Raw genomic sequence first — 23,224 nt, 5'->3', positions numbered from 1 at the left:
TCAGGCATCCTTTGTTCCCTGCAACCCTACCCTTGTCCTAGCCACCGGCATTCTCTGCTACCCCAAGTAACAGAGGAAAAAAAAAGAGATTTTTTCAGAGGGGAATTGTCGAGGAGGAAGGAAGGAGAGTCACTATTTTGTCTAGTTTTGTAAAACTCAGTTTGTTTTTGTCTATTTTTGTTAACTCAAACATAAGGTGGACAATTTTGTAAATGAAAGTCCAAAAGTAGCTAATCATGTAATTTTCCCTTAGTTTTTTAAGCATTGCTTTTCTCTCTATAATTAATATAAAGGAAAATTACAGTGCCATCACCTGAGGTTTATACTAAATATAGAGTGACCCCCAGTGTTTTGAAAATATGCAATCGCACCCCTTAAGTGGACGGGCACTAAATAATAACAACGTAAAATCCCAACTTTGCCCAATTCTAATATCCTGTTAATTAATGCTCAATGGAAAATATCAACTTTGCCCTCTTCTAAGATTATGAACCATAAACCTATTGAATTTCCTATTCTTTGGCTTGTTCTCCTCCTTCGCTGCCGTCGTTGCTTTCATCGTCGCCACTCCGGCCAACCCAGCAGCTCCAGGCTTCTTCCATGATTTGTTAGGGCTTGAGTGGTGAAGTTCCTAGCAATCGAATTCACCCAACTGGAGAGCGAAAGAATTACAGTTCCATGTGCAAATTTGCATCCACAAGCCAAAGTGAAATGCCATTCGTCACTCCGAGACCGAAAGAATTACAGTTTTATGTGTGCTTTAATGGAATCCTCACCTAGGTTTCTTTTGCTTGCTTGGAATGATGTTTCACTTCTTACAGTTTCGTCATGGCACTGATGGGTTTTAACCTTAATATAGATTGCTTGTTTGCAGATTCCACCTTGGTTTTTTTGTTCCTCTGGTGTGGAAGTTTCTGCTTTCAGCAAAAATCTGCCATTCCTGTTCTTAGGTGAAGGATTTGTTCTTGCTAAAGAGCTTGATCTGAACAATTACTTGTGATTCTTGGCTTAGTTTCATTTTTCCTTTTTTGTTTTTTTTGTTTTTTTTTGTTTTTTCTGAGTTTCCCTACAGGTTTGAGTAGGAAGAACTGTAAAAAGAAAAGTGGGGGAAAAATGAATGTCTTCTTAGTCATCTGCAAATAATTTTGAATCTTTGGTTACTTTGCTTGTGAAATGAACTTAGTCTTCTTCTCTGTGGGGAAAAAAAGAATGTCTTCTTTAGTCATCTGTAAATATAGCTCTTCTGTATCTACTATGCTTGTCATGCCTTTGATGGGGTTATTTATCAGTTGGAGTTCAGATTCATCCATATTAGAGCTTGCGACATCAATATTCTGGAAATTTTTTCTGGCAGATCGACATCAAGTTAGTTGACATCCAGCCAGAAGTTTTTGATCCCCTTTTGAGGGTTTGTTCACCAGTGGAAAGGTCATTCAATCTAAAATTGGATCCAATCAGAGCTTCAGATTTTCCTAGTTGGTTTTCTCCCATTCTGCTGGGCGATACTCTATTTCTAGTGATTTTTCAGAATTGAAGATTCTGAAATTAATTGGTATCTACCCTGCATTCAAACGCAGCCCCCCTAGTCACTGGACTCACTGCCTCCTATCGTCACTGCGCCCAAATGTGACCCTTGTGCCTTTCTGCTGCGGCCTCCCTGTCGCAGGTAAGTTTGAGTAGCAGGGGAAGGGAAGGGAAGGGAAGGGGGTGTGAAGTTTGAGTTTTCTTAAGGGCAAAATGGTAAGCTCACACCTCATTAGGGGTATATTTGTCATTTTAAGGCATAAATGATCAACACATCAGCAACTATCGGAAAATCGGAAATGGTCTAACGGATGGGGGCTGAGTGTAACAAGTACTCTAAGCTCGGGGTGTTAGGTGTATATTTTCAAAATCCAGGGGGTTGCTCTGTATTTAATACAAACTCAGGGCTTGGCAATGTAATTCTCCCTTAATATAATTACAAGAGACAGTGTGTACATCTTAGGCTTCAAGGGAAAAAATTTTGCTGCTACATTTGTAGAAGTAATGTTCCTACTACCTTTCTTACCAAAAAAAAAAAATGTTCCTACTATCTTGTTGGCCGGCAGCCAAGGAAATGGAATAATTCACTTTTCTGTTCATCAATACGTTCCTAAGTTTTAGTATTAGGACCCATTTTCTTTGTTGGTAGCAAAATAGCAGAAACATTTCTTCTACAGATGTAATAGCAAAATTTCGTCCGCCTTTGAGAGCCTTTTTCTCAAAAAATATATATATTTTTTTTGATAGTAGCAAAATTTTTTTCTCAAAAATTTAAATCTACAAAAATGTGCTTAGGACAATAGATGGATACAAATTATAAAAGATCAAATTGTCAAATTGATGGTTCCAAAAAAATCTGCAATTATGTCTATATGTTGAAAATTTTGCATATGCAACATGGTTAACGCAATCTTCGGCTAATTTAGAATATAAACTCTTTTTTTTTAAGGAAAAGAATCCATACAATGTTAGAATATACTAGTTCCCTCTCATATGAAGTTCTTTAATATTTTTTTATCTCCTTCTCTAAACGTCTTTGAGATGCTTGATTCAAGCCACTTTTGATGGATGGCTTATGGCTAAAAGTGAAATATTAATAAAGAATCTTATCCTCGATCACTTTCTACTCTAGATTAATAATAAGGTCTCCTTCGGTGGCATCTTATTTTGGTAATGGAATGTTAAATTGGCAAATCCGAACTGTTGGAGGAAAATAGGATTCCATGATTTGATCAAATGCTAAATTCGGTGCTTCATTTTAATTATATGGTTTTTTTATTTAATGGGAAAAAGATCTCTACTTGGTGGTGTTTCATACGTTTTCTAATGTGTGAGCACGCTTGGATATCTATTCAGGGGGCAGAGACGCCATCTCACGGTGTCTTGTGAGAGGGCTCTCACGGTGTCTTGTGAGAGGGTGTAGGAAACACCACCAAGTGGAGATCTCTGGTATTCTTTATTCTTTTTTTTTTTTTTTAATAAAAGAGATCTCTTGTATTCTAAGACTTGGCAAATTAGATGGGACCCAAATTCTATAGATAGTTAGAATCATAGATTTGCTACTCACATGTCAAATTTTAATCATATAAAAAATTTTCATGTAGAAAAAATTGAGCCTCTTGAGAATCTATTAGAGAGAGCAATTTATGGTTGGAGTAACGTAGACGTACATGGACATACGTGAGATGAGTGTGTTAGGAAAACACTCTTTCCTATATGTGTACAAGATTATGGAGAAATATAACAAGAGTATATGTGCTAAACTAATAAGGGTAAAGCTGTTTGTAACGAGATGGTTACAATTGATTGTTGTAACATCATTTTTTTTGCCCTTAGATACATTATGGGGAAAGTTTTTATACATAGCCGTGTAAACATGCATGGTCGTGTCTCCTCTCACAAAGAGATGGAAAAATCATAAACCCTCACCCATTAATTAATGCCTTGAAACTCCCACTCTCTCACATACACGGCTTACACATTCGTGTATAAAAACTTTCCCCATATATTATTTACAACTTCTTTTAGATAAGGTTATTTTTATAGTTTTCTCTCTTTCTCTCCCTTCCTCTCGTCTCCTTTGTCGGTTCCACTTCCTCTACTCCTCCTCTTTTTTTTTTTCTCTCTCTCTCTCTCTCTCAACCCCTCTGCAACTCCCCACCCCCCTGACCCAATGCCCCACCCTTCTCTACCAGCACCCCATCCTGTGCCCCTCTGCCCCTGCCCTGCTCTGCCCTTCAGCATTGTAGGCTAGAGCCTTATGGTATTTACCTTCATACAAATGGGTTTTCTATTTTTTTTTTTTAAAAAAAAGGTTTTTTATGAACCCATGGAACAGCACAGTTGGCAAGGGACGAGGCCTAAGGAAGCTGAGTTCGACTCCATCTCTCCTTTTGGGGCCACCCACCTAAGAGGAAACTCCCCTGGTAAACATGGGGGCCCCAGTATCTGCTAGTTTGTGTGTGTTGCGGGGTCGAAACAGGGTCGCAAAAACGACGATGGTTACAAGGATCGTTATTCATTCACCGCTCAGCAACAGTAACTAATTGCATCTTTAGTATCTCAGGGGCTTACCTGGTCCAGGTAATATTTGGGGTAAAACATAATAAAAATTGCATCTTTAGTTTTTCTCTTGCTTTTCCTTGCCAAGTTGGGAGGTAAACAATCAAACACAACAAACGTTCTTTGGAATCACACTAAGGCATGATTTGGTATGATTTCTATTTCACATTCATGGGGTGATTTCTATCTTGGAAGTTATTTGATTTTTGCACCTTATTTAAGTGAAATAGAAATCAAATTTCATTGAAATTTTAAACAGGAGAAGTTCTTTCAATTTTGAAATTTAAATTGCATTCACTCTTGTTTTTTAACAAGCACATGATTCATTTGATGGGCAAAATTGTAATTTCAGCTAAAAAATAAAACATAACCTTTATTCTTCTCTGGTCTCACCACCATCGCCTCCACCTACTCACCGACTTCCTAGCTCCACCCTACCCCTGCCACTACCACTGCCACTGCCACCACCACAATCCTCTCCCAAAATATAGAGAATCTATTCTAAAAAATTGAACTACCAAATGGATTTTTTTATTTTGAAATATTTCAAATGAATGCTATCGAACAATTTTAATTTCTAGATAAAAAAACTTATTTATCGATTATTATATAAAATTAAATCTAAAATTAAAATAAAAATCATACCAAATCAGGCCTAAGTAAGGTTGCGTCAGACTAACATCACTTAATCATCGTCATCCCTAGGGGTGTCAATACCCAACCCGAACCAGCCCGGACCACACCGGACTGAACTCTTAATGGTTCGGGTTCGGTTTGTGGATCCAGAGAGGCAAGCGGTTTGGTTTGGTTTGGGCTAGCCCGATGGTGCACCGGTAGCCCAAACCATTAGGCCCGAACCCAAACCGAACTGACCTAACCCGATAAATGAGTAAATCAATAAATGCCTAATGCCCCATTGCCCCCTAAATGTGTTGTGATAGTTTCTCACTTTATCTCATATCTTTTGTTAGTGATTACCCAACCAACTGTATCCATAGGCCATAGGACATAGGATACAAATATGCATTGTATTTGAAATATTTTATGTACTTAAAAGATAAAGAGAAGAAAAATTAGCATTAACCGGACCTTATTAGTTATATAAAACCGGTACCAAATCGATATCAACCCGTTTTCATAAATCGAAATCGACACGAAACCAAACCGCACCGAAACCGAAACCACATCGAAATTGAACATTTCTTAATGGTTTGGTTTCGATTTCTATAAAAGTCAAACCGAAACCAAAAAGCCCGAACCGAAACCGACCCATTGACACCCCTAGTCATCCCAATGAAAAGTCAAAGGTGACTGTTAAATAGATTACTATTTAGAAATTAAATTATTATTATTTATTTTATATACATATGACTTGTAAATATATGTATATTAGTATTGGGAGAATGTTCTCTATGCCGCAACGCAGGCTGCGCCCAGGCATATGGGCAGCCTATGCAGGGAGGTAGGGTGGTCATTGCGTCCATCCCCATGTGCTTGGGCACAGCCTGCACTGCGACACAGAGAACACCGCCCCATTAGTATTTTATTTAAGAGTGATTTGAGTGTTGCCTAGTTCCTGCTCAATCTGAAGACAAAACTATCTTTTAAGAACAAATATTTTTTTTTACACAATTATAAGGGGAGGGCATCCTACAAGGGTAGTGTAATAAGGAATCTCCACAGTGCACCAATAAGGGGCTGAATGATGTTATCATTCATATGGATTACACATGGGGCCTACATGGGCATGAAAGGAGAGAGTATGTCAATGTCTCCACTCTTACCCAAAAAAAGTGAGCTCCACTGTTTATTATATGAGAATGGTATAAAGGAATTTGTACAAGAGTAACATAGCAATCTTTTTTTCATCATTTTACATATTCTAATCATGTTCTTCATTCTTCTAATAGAGCTTATGCCTAAGTTTTCCTTCACTTACAGATAGGAGTGTAAGTTTGGCCTTGTTGGCTCGAACCTACCGTGAGCCCAAACAGGGCTTGGGTTGAGATATTTGGCCCAGAGGCGGGTTAGGACTGAAAATTTCTGGCCCTGAGTCAGGGTCGGGTCAGGCTAGGGTTGAGGTCTTAGACTAAGCCTGGCCCGGCATGCCCCGACCCTGTTTTAAGTTATACTATAAAATATACATTCATATAATATATATATTACAAACTTTAAATGTCACCTACATTTTGTTATATAATATATTATATATGAAGAAAATAAGTGATATAATATATTTTATTACAATGTTTTTTTTTACGTAAAATTGTTAATTTTCTCTCCTGTCCATTCCAGCCCATGCATTTCCTTCTCCTCCCCATGATCAAGGCCAATCAAGGTCAGCCCGGCCCGACCCTGAGGGCGGGTCAAGGTTGGATTTTTCTGGCCCTGAGTCAGGGTCAGGTCAAACTTGGGCCCAGCTAAGGGGACTTAGGGTTGGGCTAGGGTTCTATAAAGTCCGGCCCAACCCGACCCTATTGCAGCCCTATTCACAGTGAAGAAAGAATCTCTTAATTTATGATTTTTGATGATTGGATGAGACTTCCGAAATAGTATTAAGGGTCTTTCGGGCTTCGTACAATAAGAGCAGAGGAAGTAATGATACCCCAATGGCTATATTCTCTTCACCTTCAATGAAAAAAACTTTTGCGTATAGATTAAATTAGGGTAGCATGATTTATGGCTGGGCACTTTTTTAGGTCCATTGTTGTTGAGATTTGTACCCTTAAGGCCCCTAACTCATATATTAAATTGTAGCACCTAGGAAGTTAGATGTGCTAAAAATATTATTGAAAAAGTCTAACTCTATGGGCCAAAAATTATTGAAACATGTGGAGGAATGCAAGGAGCAAGTTGGGAAATTGATGGTCCAAAAGAACCTGCAATGAATCTCAATCTCTTAAAAAAAAAAATCCATAACAGGATGGGGCAGCACTATTGATGCAGTCTCTCGCCAGTTTAGAATTTAAACTCTTACATTAATTTTAGAGAAAAAGAATTTTGAGAGGCAGCATGATCGCTGCACCCAAACAAAAAGAGGGGAGGAAGGGAGAGAAATATTGATCGTCCCGTCCTCTATAAAAGGCGGTAATGATCGTCCTATTGATGCCGCTGAGAAAAACCTTCTCCCGTAATTTTATTATTGCATTCATTATGGGTTACATAGGAGAAAGGATTGTTTCTAATTTAACTCCCATGCTTGTGGTATAAAATGTCCCTAAAAGGCGCAAGGCATCTAAAGGGATAAACATAAGAGCGCATTACATTTACATCTCCCTTGCAGTTGCAAATTAATATATCATTGAGAAGCTTCATGCCTTTTTTTAAGAGGAGGTGCGATATTATGGAAAAATCTTCTCCTCCAAAGTCAAGATTAGTGTCTAAAAGTAACGTAACCTAACACAACTACGATCACTTTGTAGACAAGTTAAAAAGGATGCATCTCCCCTCAATGGCACCTCATTTTTATATATAGTTTATCAAGTGGGATTCCACCATTTCATCAAATGTCAACTTTAGGGCCTTAATTCAATCAGATAGCTATTATTCTTATATAGCACATTTTTTCCTTTTATTATTATTCACCCAAATTATAAAAAAAGGACCCAAAGCAAGTATATAAGTAAAGTAGAAAGAGACAAATAAATAAAATTTCGGCCCACCTAACCGGCCACTTAAAATGCCAACACTTGCACGTGACAGATTAGATTCCGATGGAATTTTGATATTGTCAATTCACATCATTCCCTAGATATCCAATGGTCAAAATTACCATACACTTATCCATAATTCCATATGATAAAATTACATGGCATGTTAATGAGGAAATCTTCTACCAAACCAAAAAAATAAATAAATAAATAAAAAATTTAATGAGGAAATAGGGTCCGAAACAGTAGCACTTTATTTCCCTAAGAATTAAACAACTATAAGAGAGAGTTTTCGACCACGAACGTGCATGGGGATCAGGATTGTTTTCAGGGAGCCCAGCACCCAGAGTGCTGCCAGGGAGCATCCAACGGCTGAGCTGTGCCACACATCTCGACGCACACCTAGGGATGTGTGCAGCACAGCCCAATGGCTGGCAGCACTTGGGTGTGCTGGCCTCCCTGGAGATGAGCTAATCTCCGTGCATGGTGCATGATCATGCTTTCAACCATTGGATGGACATGATCATTTATAATACACAGGCCGGCCCTCATCTCCATCCATCGGTTGCAAGCATGGCATGCATCATACGCAATCGTGCGTGAAACCTTTGGGCATAAATATATTTGAAAGAATTTACTTATCTTCCTTCTTGTGGAGGCCCATCTAGGAGCTTTTCCAGACTAGAAATTGCCTTCCTAGATGGTGTTACTTGAATGATTGGATTCGTTAGGTTGAAAGCCTTTACTTCTTCTGGGAAAGAAACTAAAATATGACCATGAATGTATCAAAATCACATAGGGCTCATTGGAAAATCATTAATATGCCCACAAAAGAAGAGAAATCGATCAGGTTTTTTTTTGTTTTTTTAATATATATAACAGTATTATTGAGAACATTGAACGAGGACATCAAAAGTATCATAGCATCTACCAATCCCGACAAAAAAAGGAAAAAATAAACATGATAAACATCCAAGACCTAGCAATAAAATAAGACCAAGCCATGGAATAATGCCACAAATATACAATTATCTGGGTACTTAAGGTCTGCATCAAGAAGTTCCACATTCCATGTCAATCTTATTCGAGGCACCAAACATAGAAGTACTTGCTGCTACACAGGTGGACTAGAGATATGGAGTTAGCCAGACCATCCCCTCTGAGAACCTCCAGATGAGTGCACATTCAACCTGTCAAGAACACTGTTAAAATCCACCGGTTGGCCACCTTCCTCCAGCCTGTGGATCACAGCTGCAACATGATCTCTCATGAAACCCATGCTCACAGCTTTCTCAATCATCTCACTATACATATGGCTGCGCATCATCTGTGATGAGCTTGGATGGCGGACCAAGAGACTACCAGCAGCAGGAGGCTTTGGATTCTGGAGAGAGGCATGTGTTGGAGGATAGCCACCTTGTGTGTAGTGTGAGGGCAGTGGATGAGAAGTTCTTCCACCCTCACCATCATAGATCATGTATCCTTGCCCTTGAGGCTGTTGAGGATGGGGTCCAGTTCCTGAGAAGGAGCCATCATTGAGATTGACTCCAAAAGTACTCTGGTTCGTCAGAGGCTGTTGTTGCCTCTGAATGTTAAGCTGTGGAGGAAGTGACGGCTGAACTGTTGGTCTAATAACCCCACTATAACCATATGCCATAGATTCTGCATGGCCCACTCCAGATGGAGGAAGTCCAGAAAATGGGACCTGTATTGACATGCTTCCTGAGTAGTTTTCAGGAGATGGGTTTGCAGCTTGAGTTGGTGGGTAGGATGAATACACTGGTGTTGTCTGTGGTCTAACCTGGGGTTGCAGAGATGGTTGTTGTGGTTGTGGTTGTGGTTGTGGTTGTTGTACCTGTTGGGGAAACGGCTGTGGCCACTGCTGTTGGTAAGGCAGAAACGAGTGCATTTGCTGGGCCTGACTGACTTGAGGCTGTGATGATTGTGTTGGCTGTGGTGCCTGCTTGGACAAGTCTTGCATTTGGGGCCTTTGGTATTGGGGATCTGCTTGCAAATATTGGTCTTGAGGTTGATGTTGAGTTTGGGGCATCGGATTAGGCAACTGATTCTGTGGGGGATAATAGGACGGTGGTTGAACCTGAGTATGAACATTCTGAGGAAGGGCTTGATGTGGAGCCGACAAAACCTGCTGCTGTTCCACAGGTCTAGGTGGGAGTGAGGCCGATACAGCCACTTGGTGGGGTAAAGCAAGAGCCAACTGTAGGTTCTGCCCCTCTGGCATGCTATCAATTTTTTGGCTATCAGAAGCAGATTGTGCACCTCCCTCTTCCTTGTGTTGTGAATGACTAATGCTTGAGGATTCTTTCTTCTGTACAAGCTGAAGCTTGGCTAGTTCTTTCTGAGTATCAGCAAGTTCTTGCTTATCTCTAAGGATTTGCACAGACCTGTGGACCTGAAAAAAGCATTGAAACAGTAATGCCAACTGCCCAAGATTGATTGAATGAATTAAAGACAAACATAAACAAGCCATTCAAATGAGGAGAAGAAACCATTCAAGAATGCATAGTATTTCTGTTTCCAAGATACCACCAAAAAATCACATACGCACAATAGAGGATTTATCTTTATTTATACTAAAATTAGGTGGTCATTGAAGTCATCCAGTACACATATGATGCTTACACCATGGGTGTTAATTGGTTCGTTGATGATGGACAGAAATCGAAACCGAACCAATTATTAACCGGTTTCAGTTAATTACTATCGGTTTACCTATTGGTTTGTTTAATTAGTTTCCAATAAACGGTTTAATGGTTTATTGGTTTTAAACTTTTAATAGGTTTCAACCGGTTTAGAACCGATGGTTTATTGGTTCAAAACCAAACCAAACCAATTAATTATTCGGTTTCAAATTTCAAAACCAAAACTGAACAGATTATTCATCAGTTTATCAGTTCTGGTTTAAATGGTGTTTGATTTCGGTAAACAATTTCGGTTCAAAATTCACAGCCTTCACTTGCACTACCTAAGTACGAGAAAGAACATCCAAACATGGTAACCTGCACCACAACATTTCGATAATCAAACAATAGCATTAACCACTATAAGTAGACAGAAAGCACGCATATAGTTACATCCATGGACACTATATACAGTTGTACAAATTGGTACCTGTAAGGGAAAATTCTACACAGACAAATGTTTGGCGCATTCATAAATTTTCTAATTACATAAGCCAATATCTCTCACCATGCATAGATGCTTGCTTTTAAGTGTGAACTGTCAAATGGCATATTTTTCTGAAGCAAAGTCAGTTAGCCACAAGCTTGCTGACCTTCAGCAAAAAAAGCAAAAAAAAAAGCCACAAGCTTGCAGAATGACAAGATGATTAAAGAGTGTCATGTTAGCTTCCGGGTTACCATTGATAGGTGAAGTGGAAGTATCTAAACACATATTGGATGTCTGTTAAACTAAATTGTTAATATTAGGATTACAACCAGTATATATAATTTTTTTGGGAGTTACTAGCAAATAGTATAAATTCATGAAGGTATACACTTACTTCTTGAAGGTGCTTCTCGAGAGACCTAAGCTTTGAATCTGCTTCACTGTGTTCTCGAACCAAATCAGAACGCATTTCTCCCACAGACTTCTCAAGATTGTAGCAATATAATTCCAGTTGTGACAAACGACTACTAATTCCCTCGAGGAAACGAAGTAGATTGTCAGCATATTTTTTCACCGTCTTTTCTACAGTAGAAATCAGATCCTGATTGAGGGATTCTTCTTGATGATTATAGGCATGTAATGATGATGATCTCCCCATGTTGCATTCGCGGAAGTCCTACTCAATATAGAGTGCAGTAACCATAAATTAATGAATTACACAGGATAACAACAAACTCGAAACATAATGAATGAAATTATAGCTTGATATGACAACTAAATTCCTCCTACAATTAAAAGAGATGAAAATACAATTCAAAAATGAATGTAGGAGTACAATAACATTAACAACACAGAATGCAAACAAAAAAAAATAAGTTTTTCCTGTCATAGTTGTCACGGGCCTCACGGCATCTAGACGTCCCTAGGCGTTGGTAAGGGGAAGGGGGGGAGGAACAAGGCTACACCAACGAGGCGCCTAGGCAACCAATGCGCCCTTCCAGCAAAGGTCACCTGAACGCATTGACAACTATGATTCCTGAGATGCATGTTGATCAGCAAAGCCATCACAAATGGTGAAGCAAGAGCATTAGGACCTTCTGAACCATCCATCCGATTGAGGACCATCTCCCTGTGATCAAATAACTAGCAAGAGCTAGTCTTCTGGCTTTTGAGCTCGACAAGTTTGAATTAAAATTTATTGATAACAGGCGACTTACTTCAAGCCTGTAACTCCAGCTCAACTAAGTGTGTCTTTTCCTTGTGTTTCTAATGCTATCTACTTACCCAAAGCTGGGAATCAATAGCCTACAAAGATCTAGAACAGCAGGTCTCTCAATAACCCTCCAAAAGAGAAATATCATCAACCTGATCAGGGATCATGTGATGAGGAACAAAGTCTGGTCAATTGGACTAGGCATGATTAGGAATGTACCAATCAAATTGGGCCAATCTAAGCGTCAGATTTGGAGTAATCAATAGGACATGAAAATAGCACTTGCTGGAAAACAGTAGTCAGATTTAGTAAATTCAATAAAAGTGTAAAACAGCAACTAGAACAAAGAATAGCAAGTAAATCCAAAATAGAAACTAGGGAATGGGTTTAGTAACTAGTAAAACAAAATAGAAAGTGGTTGAAAACAGATTCAGAATTAGAAACTATAGAGATTAGCAACTGTCACAAAGATTATTAAGTGAGAATCAAAGAGAATAGAAAAAAAAAGATTAGTTAATAAACAGGACTTGAATAGCAAATGGTATTGAAAATAGAAACACAGAAGGATATAAGCGAAGAAAGGTTGGAATCAGAAGCTAGTATGAAAACAGCAACATATGGTGTTGCCGTAGGACACTGGAAGAGGGCAGTGTACTGCCAACAACATGTGGAATCGATAGGGTGGCTGGAGGCTGTTTCAGCAACAGAATATGTCCTAAAATTTGAGAAAAATTCGACAGGAGTTAAGAGGACAAAACAATTAAAAAATCAAAACAGAATAAACAACTGGTGAGAGTTATTTTATTGAGGAGGATAATATCTTGAGAGAAGAAAATAGAAGAATAGAAGAAGATATATTCTAGGCCTCCCACCTAGGGCTTGACCAGTATCTCACCAGTCTACTTGGCTTCCCACCAAGGTTGCCATTGCATCTCACATAAATTACAGAAAATCACAGCAAAGAGCTATAGTTTTTTGTTGAAATCGTAGCCGGTAGTATGATCTCCCTACTGCTTTATTTATAACTTTGCAACATTACAAGAAAATAGTAACTTCATGCACAAGCAGGAGTTCTAGAGAACAAAATAGAAAGCTTCTAGACGGCTACAAATTAGAAACTAACTACATAATCCTGTATAGGACCTAAATCCCTAATATTTGGGCTTATAGAATTGGCCCATGACAATAGAGGACTCAAAAACACTAAGCCCATGGTCCATATAACCCATTTGACACTCCATATTGAACATATTTGTCCATTCTTGGTCCAGTTTGATGGCTTGATTTGCTGCTGGCCTTCTTGTTCTTTTGAACTGCATCAGTTTCTGACTGAAGATCAGTAGATGTTAGAGAGACTCGAAAGATTATCAACCCATGGGTATAAAAAGAGGCTTTTAGAGCTCCAAGATCAGTCCCATGGCAGAACTTCGAGAGATGAGGATAAATTAGGGTGGCTTCTTCTATAAAAATACTAAATTGTCTATGCTAATTAGTTTTAATGTTCTCAGTAACCTGAAACAGCAACTATCAGAAATCAGCTAGCCTATTTGGAGGCCTTTGGAATAGGGGTTCACTAATTGTGCCCGTACCCAACTACTCTTTTCCTGAGATTTCAACTTGATTTGAGACCCCAAATTTTTTTTTGGATGAATAAAAATATATTACGAAGAAAAAAGAAGGAATATACAAGCCCAAGGGCAAAAAAGCCAAAACTAGGGACTAGTTAGGGCGCAAAATGGAAGAAGGGAGACCCCAGGAGACAACAATGAGCCTGTTCCTTGGGGAATCCTTAACATCCATGAGGGGGAGGGATCTAACTTTAGATGAAACATCAAAAAAGATGGCCTTCCAAATCATGTCTAAGGAGCGGGAGTTGGATGTCCATCTTCTGAGGTTTCGTTCCATCCAAATGTGGGAGATAGTGGCACAAAAGACGATCTTGCCAGCCGAGTCGCAAATCGACTTCCCTTTGTATGTCATGTCGATCCAAATCCATTCCCTGCTGAGATGAAGAGGAGTGCGCCGATCAGGCCAGCAATGGCGAAGAACTCGGGTCTATATGGAGGAGGCAAATGGGCAAGTGAAAAATAGGTGATCGACGTCTTCAATCCCATTCCAACAGAGACAGCAGCTGGAGGGGACCTGAATATGCCGATGAAGAAGAAAGGCTTGGGTAGGAAGACAGCTTGCAAGGGTGCACCAAGCAGTGAGGCTATGCCGAGGAATGTGGCTACGAAACCAAACAACTCTGTACCAAGGACAAGGGGTCCCTCTATGTCTAACCAAATCCCATTTTGATACTATGGGACAAGAATTTTACCTCAGCTAATCAATATGAGACTCCTGATTTCCTAAACGTTAGTTTAAAGTAACTGCTTAGGAAATGTTACCTTCAGCCAAAAAAAAAAGTACAATCTTGCTCAAAGTACGATCTCTTTTACTTTCTTTCAAAAGAAACTGAAGTCAAGGAAAGTATTCTTCCATTACTTTTTTTCAAAAGAAACTTAGAAACAATTCTTCCAGTTCAATTCAATCCGACCTAAGTTGGATCTTGGTTTTAGGTCCCGTTTGGTAACACTCCTGGAGAGTGCTTCTGGTGTTCTTTTGTTCTACGGGAGTGCACATAGAGTAGAAATGCGTTTGGCACACATGCTCCAATCTTGTGTTCTCACGGACTGAACCGGTTCAAAAAACATGAGAAGATCAGGAATTGAGAAATACCAATTAGAAGCTTCTTCGATTCTTCAGCTCAACTTAAAGATTAAAAAATAGAGTTGTGTTCCCGATAAAACTCTTCTCTCACACAAAACGCAAAACCCACTTTCTCAAGCAAACCCCTTCTCTCTCACGCTATACCCTTCTCTCATGCCTGAAACCCTCTGCAACTCCACGGCTGAGCTAGTCTCCCTCTCTCTGCAACTCCATCAATTCATTCACAAGGTACGATCCCCTCTCTCTCTCTGTGCAACGAACAGCAGGCGGTAACCTACAAATCCCCTCTGTTCGATTGAGATCCTCTGTAACTGTTTCCGATCTCCAATACAAAGACTGAAGATTTTAGCTTTGGTTTCTGTAACGAACAGCAGGCAGTAACCTGCAAATCCCCTCTGTTCGATTGAGATCCTCTGTAATTTTTTTCGATCTCCAATACAAAGACTGCATATTTTCTTCTTCTTCTTCTTTTCTGTATTTTATAATAGGGTGATTATCCATAAAATTTTGCCTTAATTCCTGAAGTCAAAACTGAAAACATCCTTCATGGTCATACCAATTGAACGACAAGGTGAGTTATATCCAGAGGACTGTCTTACAAGGTGAACTATTAGACTTTCTCTTTATTACCTTTTTTTGTCTTTTCATCCACACATGACCAGATTCTCCCTAAAACCTGTGTGTGGTTGTCTAATAAATATATTTGGGGCCTTTTCCTGCTTCCATACTTTACATGGGCCAACTCCATAATCATCATCATCAATATTCATGGTAGCTATATTGGTGGTAGGCCCCTCTACTTGTGAAGAACGACATTAATTAATGAATGGTGGGGTTGTACCCTTTTTTTAAGATGATTCCTTCACTGCTCCCAATCCATTGTTTCAAGTTTCAAACACATTGCACAGATGGTTGGTTGGTTGGTGGTTTTGTACAAAAGAAGTGATTTTGTAAAATGTCTGCCAAACACTGTTTCTGTTCTTTTTCTATTTGTGGAGCACTTCTAGAACAGTTTTACCAAACATTGTTTCTCTTCCACGAGAGTATTCTCACAGCAAGGAATCGAAAAAGAGCACTTCTATGAAAAGAACATTCTCCTAGAACGGAAGTGTTACCAAACGGGGCCTTAATCTCACATCATTCATGTTAAAGGAAAACTCAACCAGACACCATTCAACTTGAATTGGTGTAAGATAAGTCTTCTGAGTGAGTTCAAACTCAGAATCATGGATCTAACTCAAATTTTGGATCGTTCAGGGATTGTCAACTGAACCCAACTTGAGTACCAACGATAATCCTCTGATCAACTTGGAGCAAATGTATAATGAAATGCAAGAGCTGAAGCATCTAATTATAGGGGTTTTTCGGACCATATTCTGACTTGTAATGCATGCGTGGATGCCTAAGATAATCCAAATATGTTCCTGGATGAAGATGATATAATAATCAATTCCAATCCTACACCTCAGGTATTCTCTGAATTTGTTGAGACAAGGGTGTTAACAGAGAAAATGGAGAAACTAGAGAACACCCTGAAGAATGTTGAAGGGACGGAAGACCAAATAGTTGATACAGAGGGAAGGTGTTTCTTCCCGGATGTCCATATTCCAGAGAAGTTCAAGTGGAAAATTGATAAGTTTGATGGGCTAAAGATCCTAGAGCCCATCTGAGGGCCTCGGTATGGAAACTTTATAAGTTCAATGATACCGGTAATCCTAGAGCCCATCTGTTGCTTGGTAAATCCCTTAATCTGCATCTGTCCTAATAGGCCCTCAGATGGGCAAAACATTCCACCTTAATCCTCCCAGGGTCTGCCTTATGTTCGCTCATGTCCCTAGAACCTTCCCAAACCCACACATGGAAGATTTGATCAAAGCTTTCAAAAAATGGTACTCGTATACCTGTTTTGTTTGATGTTGTCATGCATCAAATGGGGGAATAAAGTATTTCTTTTTACCAATCACCAGCACTATTTTTCCTAATTGTAAAAGCACATCTAATCACTAATGCAGAGCTCAAGCCTTACACACGCATGAAGAAGAGAGGCCAGAACCAGGGATGATTTGCCCTATGATTCTGGTTCCGGTACTGGTTTACACAGATCTGGGTCTAGCATATGTGGATCTTGGCTCCAGCATGCATGGACCTTTGTTTGACGACTAGATGCTGCTGGAAGATTCTGTTGGGGGCTGATTTTAGAAGTGTTGTTATTTTATTAGTATGTTTCTATTTTTAGTTCCTTAGCTAAGAAGTATTGTGTTACTTACTAGTTTCTATTTTCGTTTCTTTCCTTTTTGTGTAAAAGCAATTAGATCCTCTTTCTAGAAGAGTTGCTATTTTCAGGGTTACTACTCTTAAGATACTTAGTATCCAAGTAGGGAGAGTTAATCAGTTTGCAATCCAGTTTCATTACTATAAATAAAGACGAGGGCACAGCCCCCACAATTTTGGCTATTAAATACTGTATTCTCTTCTTATGAAGTACAACACTCCTTGGTGCTGAGACAACCCGCAGGCCTTCTTGGTGAAGCCTCAGCCATATCTTCCTCCCGTCTTCTTCTTCCTCCATTACTTTCATTAGTTTCCAGCAAGAGAGGGTGTTTTGTCTTGTGGTCTGAACTGCTGTTTGGGGTCTGGTTTTGAGCTTGAGTTCCCCTGTTATTGCTGCTGATAGTCCCCGTGTTAATTATTCAAATTCTGTTTTAGTTTCCACCCAGTTACTGCCTTTGTATCCAGAGTTCTACTTTTGAACTGTAGATCCAGTCAATTCATCCTTCAGATTGGGTTATATTTTCAGAAGTTCTTCTCCATCTTCAGGGCATCATTCGACCAGAACTGGAAGTCCATCCGATCATTGTATCTAAAGTTCTTTCTGTTCTTATCCAGTATCTAATTGCTGGTTCCCATACCTACTAATTTTGATCCCTACTCAGTTTCGGCAGATCCAACCGTTAGACCGGTCTGAATTTTAGAGCACATATTCTGCAGCATATAAGCCCTAATCAAGCAGCCTCATCTGATAGTTGGATGTTAAATTATTTGATTACCATCAATTTTGGTCTTATTTCTACCTGATACTTAATCACTGAGATTCTGTCCTGTGGTTTAGTTTCCTAAAGCTATCTTAACAGGTTAGTTTAACACATCAATTGGAATCAGAGCTCATGGTCAGCAGTGAGCCACAACATTCTATTCCAGCAAGCGTTTAAGAAACCCTATATCAGATCTTTGAGACGCTTCAAGAATATCGTGTGGATGTTATAGAACAATGACGTATTGATTCCACACCAAATAGTTTTACACAACCAAGAGTTGACGAAGAAGCATCAGTACAAGAAACATCCTTCTGATGTTATTTTAACCCACCAAGACATCCTAAGAAGTTCAAGAGACAAAAGGCCATTCAAAACACAAGAAATTCATTTCTCTTTAGGAAGATTAATAGAAACATCTAGAAGGGGGGTGGGGGGAGGGAAAGGAAAAGATAAGTATTTTCCTGTTTATCCTATTATACAGTAACTTGGTGATCCTATTTAACAAATTGAACGGAGGTGGGGAAGAATCTTGACTAATAGATTTGAGCCATTGGATCACAATTAGTATTCTGAAAGTAAGAAATCACTGGTGAGACCTACTAAACCCCTTCTGTATGAGATCAGGCTGTCAAATCACTAAACATTAATCTCATCAATCTTTGGGCCTCTGTCACAGGCAACTAAACAATTTACTCCCACATATAACAAACTTGCTCGGTCAGTTTCCAAAACATTCAAGCTTAACAATCAAACTAATACAAATATTCACCAGCCATTCAAGTAGCTATTTTTTTCCACACAAGCAACACTGTCCTCGGAATTCAACAGCTTCAGCAACCAATCCTATATGACGGGAAAACTAAACGGTCAGCATTGATCAGGTAATTACTGAACCCATGAACTGATTTTGACTTCAACATTTGCGATGATACCATTTCTGCATCACCGTCCATTTGTCCCACACAACCTCCGAGGTTCCAAATCTACAGGCACAGCAAGGGACTTTCCCTACTAACACATATAGTCATATACACATGACCTTCGCATTATGACTACAGCTAAATCTATCGAAAGCTGGATCTCCCTGAGAACGAAACTTCATATACTTTATGGCCAGCAAAACGAACAGAATCAACAAATTGAAAATAAAATCCAGACGAAATTTATGCGGTAACCAAAAAGTTTTAATTTCTCACAATATTTACGCGGTACCCATTTTCTTTCCATTAGTGATACCGAAATTTAACTCCATGTGACTTAAACATCTTAAACATAACAACGAAGAGAAGATAAGATAGAGTGTTAGAGAGAGAGAACCTTTCCCGAGCTGCCACTCATCACAGGATCTCTGTGGTTGCCGCTAAGAGCTTCTTGATTATCAATATCGTCGTAAGAACAGAGAATGTCGTCAGAGCCGAAATCGAACCCTTTAGAACCACCGTGACCAGTTCTACCAGATGATCCTGACGCCATTCGCTTCCCGTTTGTACAATAAATATGAGGATCGGATAGAGAAAATTAGGGTTTGAAAGAAGACGGACTTTTTTTGGGGCAGCGAAAGAAGGGAAGATGATATAAAAGCGAAGAGGATAAATCTTCTCTCTCTCTCAAATTTTCGCTTACAGGCGAAGGAACTCTCTAGAGGGCGGAAGCGGCGAATATATAAACGTCAAAGGGAAAGGAAGATTCCCTTGCGATCAGATTAATTGCTTATCTTTTCGAGTTTTCATTTTTAAATTATCGAATGCGATGGTTTTTTAAGGTTTTTATTTGGGAGAATTACACTGCCACCCCTGAGGTTTGTACTAAATACAGAGTGAACCCCTGTGTTTCTAAATTATACACCTACACCCCCTGAGTTTCAAATCCGTTATTTAAGTTTTACAGTTTTGGTTAAGTTTGTTCTCGATTGAAGGAGATTCTTACTTCTTTTTTCTCATGGAGGGAGGACGGCGGAGGAAGGATGGAGACGACAACAACAAAGATGAAGATAAGACCAAGGAAGGGAAGAAGGGCTTGAAGGAGATCCTTACTTCGTTTTTCTTATTGGAAGAGCAAGACAGATCAGACCAGAACGAATGGGCTAAGGCTTCATAGCCCGAGAAGCAGGTCTTTGAGACCAATCACAAACAAAAAACCCAAGGCATGCTTGATTACTAGTCTCACCTTCAAGAGTCTTAATCAGACAAGGAGGAATCCGATGCCCATTTGCGTGCCAAGCGCTCCCGCCTCTTTGTCCCTGCTACAGGTGCTGCCGTTGCTTCCGTTAATTCCAATCCCGAAGCCACCATCACTTCCTCCATCAGCAGTGGCGGTGCCGCCACCGGTCACCACCGTCGTCTCTGGGGGTCAAGGACCGCTCGAGGGCTTGGTGGGACCAATGTAACCATCCCAATTTACCGGAGATCGAATTCAAGCGCGTGTTTCAGATGAGCAGGGCTACCTTCGACTTCATATGTGACGAGCTCAATTCGGTCTTCACAAAGGAGGATACCATGCTTCACGCTGCGATCCCTGTTCGCCAACGTGTCGCCGTCTGCATGTGGAGGTTAGCCACTGGTGAGCCTCTTCGTCTCATCTCTAAGTGATTCGGGTTGCGCATTTCTACTTGCCATAAATTGGTTCTTGAGGTTTGTTCTGCCATTGAAACCGCTTTGATGCCCAAGTTTCTACAATGGCCCGACGAAGGGTCCTTGAATTTTTTTTAAGTAAGAAATCTCTTTATCTATGTGAATTTGTTTTTCAAAAACTGATGAAATCATGGATATTGCAGCTATAGTTGGAAACAAGTTCTTAGCAAGAGACCTGACGGTGATCAACACATCAAATCCGGAGAAGCACCAGGCAGTGGCCGTGCGAGTAACTTCCGATTCGGCTTTCTACCGCTGCAACTTCTCGTCCTATCAAGATACCCTATACGCACATTCTTTCCGGCAATTGTACTGTGAATGCATGATTCAGGGAACCATCGATTTCATATTTGGGAATGCAGCAGCGGTTTTCCAGAATTGCTTGATTCTCGTCAGAAGACCAAACCCTGGGCAGAAGAATATGATCACCGCCTAAGGGAGTGATGATCCGCATCAGAACACCGGATTCTCATTACAAAATTGCACCATTTTTGCTACGCCGAATCTTCGGGGGTCCCATGGGTCAAGCCAGACTTCTACTTACTTAGGGCGGCCGTAGAGGAACCATTCTAGGGTTATGGTGATGAAGAGTTACGAAGAGTCCCTGAATTAACGAAGGAGCTTCTCTTGGGTGATTAACAACTGGATTGTATAGGAAAGCACCCTAAAAGGGGTATATTAGTCATTTAAAGGCAAACTTAACCAAACATCGTAACACTTAATTAATGGAATGAGAATTTAAGGGGTACGATTATATAATTTAGAAACATAGGGGGTCATTTTGTATTTAATATAAATCTCAGAGGGTAGTAGTGTAATTTTCTCTTTTTATTTATTAAGGGAATAGAACGCCACCCGGTCCGGTGCCTTGCATGGCACCAGGCACTTACACAAAACCGCTTTGGGGTGTCCTGGAAAATCCACCTATACATGGAGGCAAGGCGGTCATTTATTGGTGCCCAAAGGCGGTTCTGTGTCCGGGCGTGGTCATCACGTTAAGCATAGGACCGGGTAGCTTTCTTTCTCCCTTTTATTTTTTAGGGAAAAGGTTATCAGACTGGTGCAGGGCACACACGCATCGTTTGTGCTTGACACTCTCTCCTTCATATGAAATGACTTCACTGTCCTCATATATTTGCTACATGCTCGGAGAACCCTCCGTCTATTTTTCTAGTAGGGAAAGGAAACGTTGAGTGGCATTGAGGCCCTGATTAGTGAGAGCACAGTTAGCAAAAATGGGAAATATATAAGGATAGTGAATAGAATGCCACTCGATCTAGTGCCTTGCCTGGGACCGTGCACTAACACAGAACCCCCTTGGCGTGCCCTGAAAAATCCACCTTTATATGGGGGCAAGGCGGTCATTTATAGGCGCCCCAAGGTGGTTTTGTGTTTGGGCGTGGTCGCCACGTTAAGCACAGGACCGAGTAGCTTTCTTTCTCCCTTTTATTTTGTTAGGGAAAAGGTTATCTGACTGTTGCAGGGCACACACGCATCGTTTGTGCCTGACACTCTCTCCTTCATATGAAGTGACTTGTCCTCATATATTTGCTACATGATCAGAGAACCCTCTACCTCTTGTTCTAATAGGGAAGGGAAACGTTGAGTGACCCATGAGGCCCTGGCTTGTGATAGCATAGTTAGCAAAAAATGGGAACGACAAAAAACGGAAACGAATGGTATGGGTTTTAAACGATAAAAAAGTGCAAATAAACGGCAAAATAAAATGGTAAAAAAAGGTATAAAACAAGATATGGGCGGTGGGGGTTTTAAACATGTATAATTTAAAAATAAAAAAAAATTAAAAAAAATAAAAAAAACGTAAACAAAAAAAGGTAGTATTTTCACAGAAATTGAGTAATTTTTAGTTGAATATCTGAAGGTCGTGCTTGGCGCATTGGCTAAGTGCTCACTTGCTGAACGTTTGGTCACAGGTTCAAGTCCTGGAAACAGCCTCCCTGGAAATAGGGGTCTGGCTGCGTACATTTGACCTTCCCCATACCTTGCTAAATGTAGGAGGAGCCTTGTGCATCGGTTACGGCATTTTTTTTATTCGAGTCTAATGTTCAAAATAACTATAACATTCAAAATTAATCCATATATATTACACAACCCATTGGAAGTTCCAAGACATGTCATCTAGTGTCATTCCATATCAATTCCTAATTCATACACCATAATGTCGAAAGTCTTGTTGAGCAATGTGGCTTGGCTATGGTGTTGCTCATTATTGTCAATGTAACCAACACACTCACACTCATGAAGTGATGCATGTTCAATCGGAGTTGGGAGTCATCACTTTAGAAACCCTTCTCAGTAGATGCATCAGTTTGTAGCTCGATTTCAAGGTCCATGCATTGACCTTGAGCTGAAGGTGATATCATGAAAAAAGTAGCCTTTTGAGTCATTTTTACATCAGTGATAGAATCAGGTCGATCGGAGTTCGGGAGAGAAAGATATCATTGGTTAAACGAGTCAGTGCAGATGACAAGCAATATTGCATTAAAAAAAACACCAAATAAAGGGGAATGTATTTTAAACACGCTTAAAATGGGAATGCTTGATATTTACCTTTTTTTCCATTTGTGTGAGAAACAAACGATAAAACGCATTTAAATCATTAAAAACAAGAACGTGTTTGAAATACGTTTTTGCTAATAGTGGGTGAGCGCACGTGGGAGCATCCAACCGATGTGGGGTTTTTCATTTCATGGGGGGCGGGACAATCATTTTGCCCTTCTTGTGTCTGAGTAATTTTTTGTCCTTCTT

General features: G+C 39.8%; 1 protein-coding gene and 1 long non-coding RNA gene across 3 annotated transcripts; one reads left to right on the top strand and one right to left on the bottom strand.

Moving 5' to 3' along the window:
- Nucleotides 1-763: 763 nt before the first annotated feature.
- Nucleotides 764-1,191, top strand: LOC122639920. The gene is made up of 2 exons (XR_006329601.1): nucleotides 764-950; nucleotides 1,080-1,191. It is a non-coding gene; the product is annotated as an uncharacterized LOC122639920 (long non-coding RNA).
- Nucleotides 1,192-8,640: 7,449 nt separating this feature from the next.
- LOC122639919 (ataxin-2 homolog) lies at nucleotides 8,641-19,358 on the bottom strand. 2 transcript variants are annotated; one of them, XM_043832960.1, is made up of 3 exons: nucleotides 19,143-19,358; nucleotides 11,260-11,541; nucleotides 8,641-10,149 (listed from the first exon to the last, which is right to left on the bottom strand). In XM_043832960.1, the coding sequence occupies exons 1-3, from the start codon at nucleotides 19,296-19,298 to the stop codon at nucleotides 8,878-8,880; spliced, it is 1,710 nt and encodes a 569-aa protein (XP_043688895.1). In that variant the 5' UTR covers nucleotides 19,299-19,358; the 3' UTR covers nucleotides 8,641-8,877. The 2 variants fall into 2 exon arrangements, with proteins under 2 accessions (XP_043688895.1, XP_043688896.1); XM_043832961.1 differs by having other exon boundaries at nucleotides 11,260-11,523.
- Between the last annotated feature and the right edge of the window lie 3,866 nt (nucleotides 19,359-23,224).

The sequence above is a fragment of the Telopea speciosissima genome, chromosome 9, assembly GCF_018873765.1.
Source record: "Telopea speciosissima isolate NSW1024214 ecotype Mountain lineage chromosome 9, Tspe_v1, whole genome shotgun sequence".
Lineage (NCBI taxonomy): Eukaryota > Viridiplantae > Streptophyta > Magnoliopsida > Proteales > Proteaceae > Telopea > Telopea speciosissima.
Note: the sequence above shows the minus strand (reverse complement) of the source record. Positions and strands in the feature narration are given on the sequence as shown.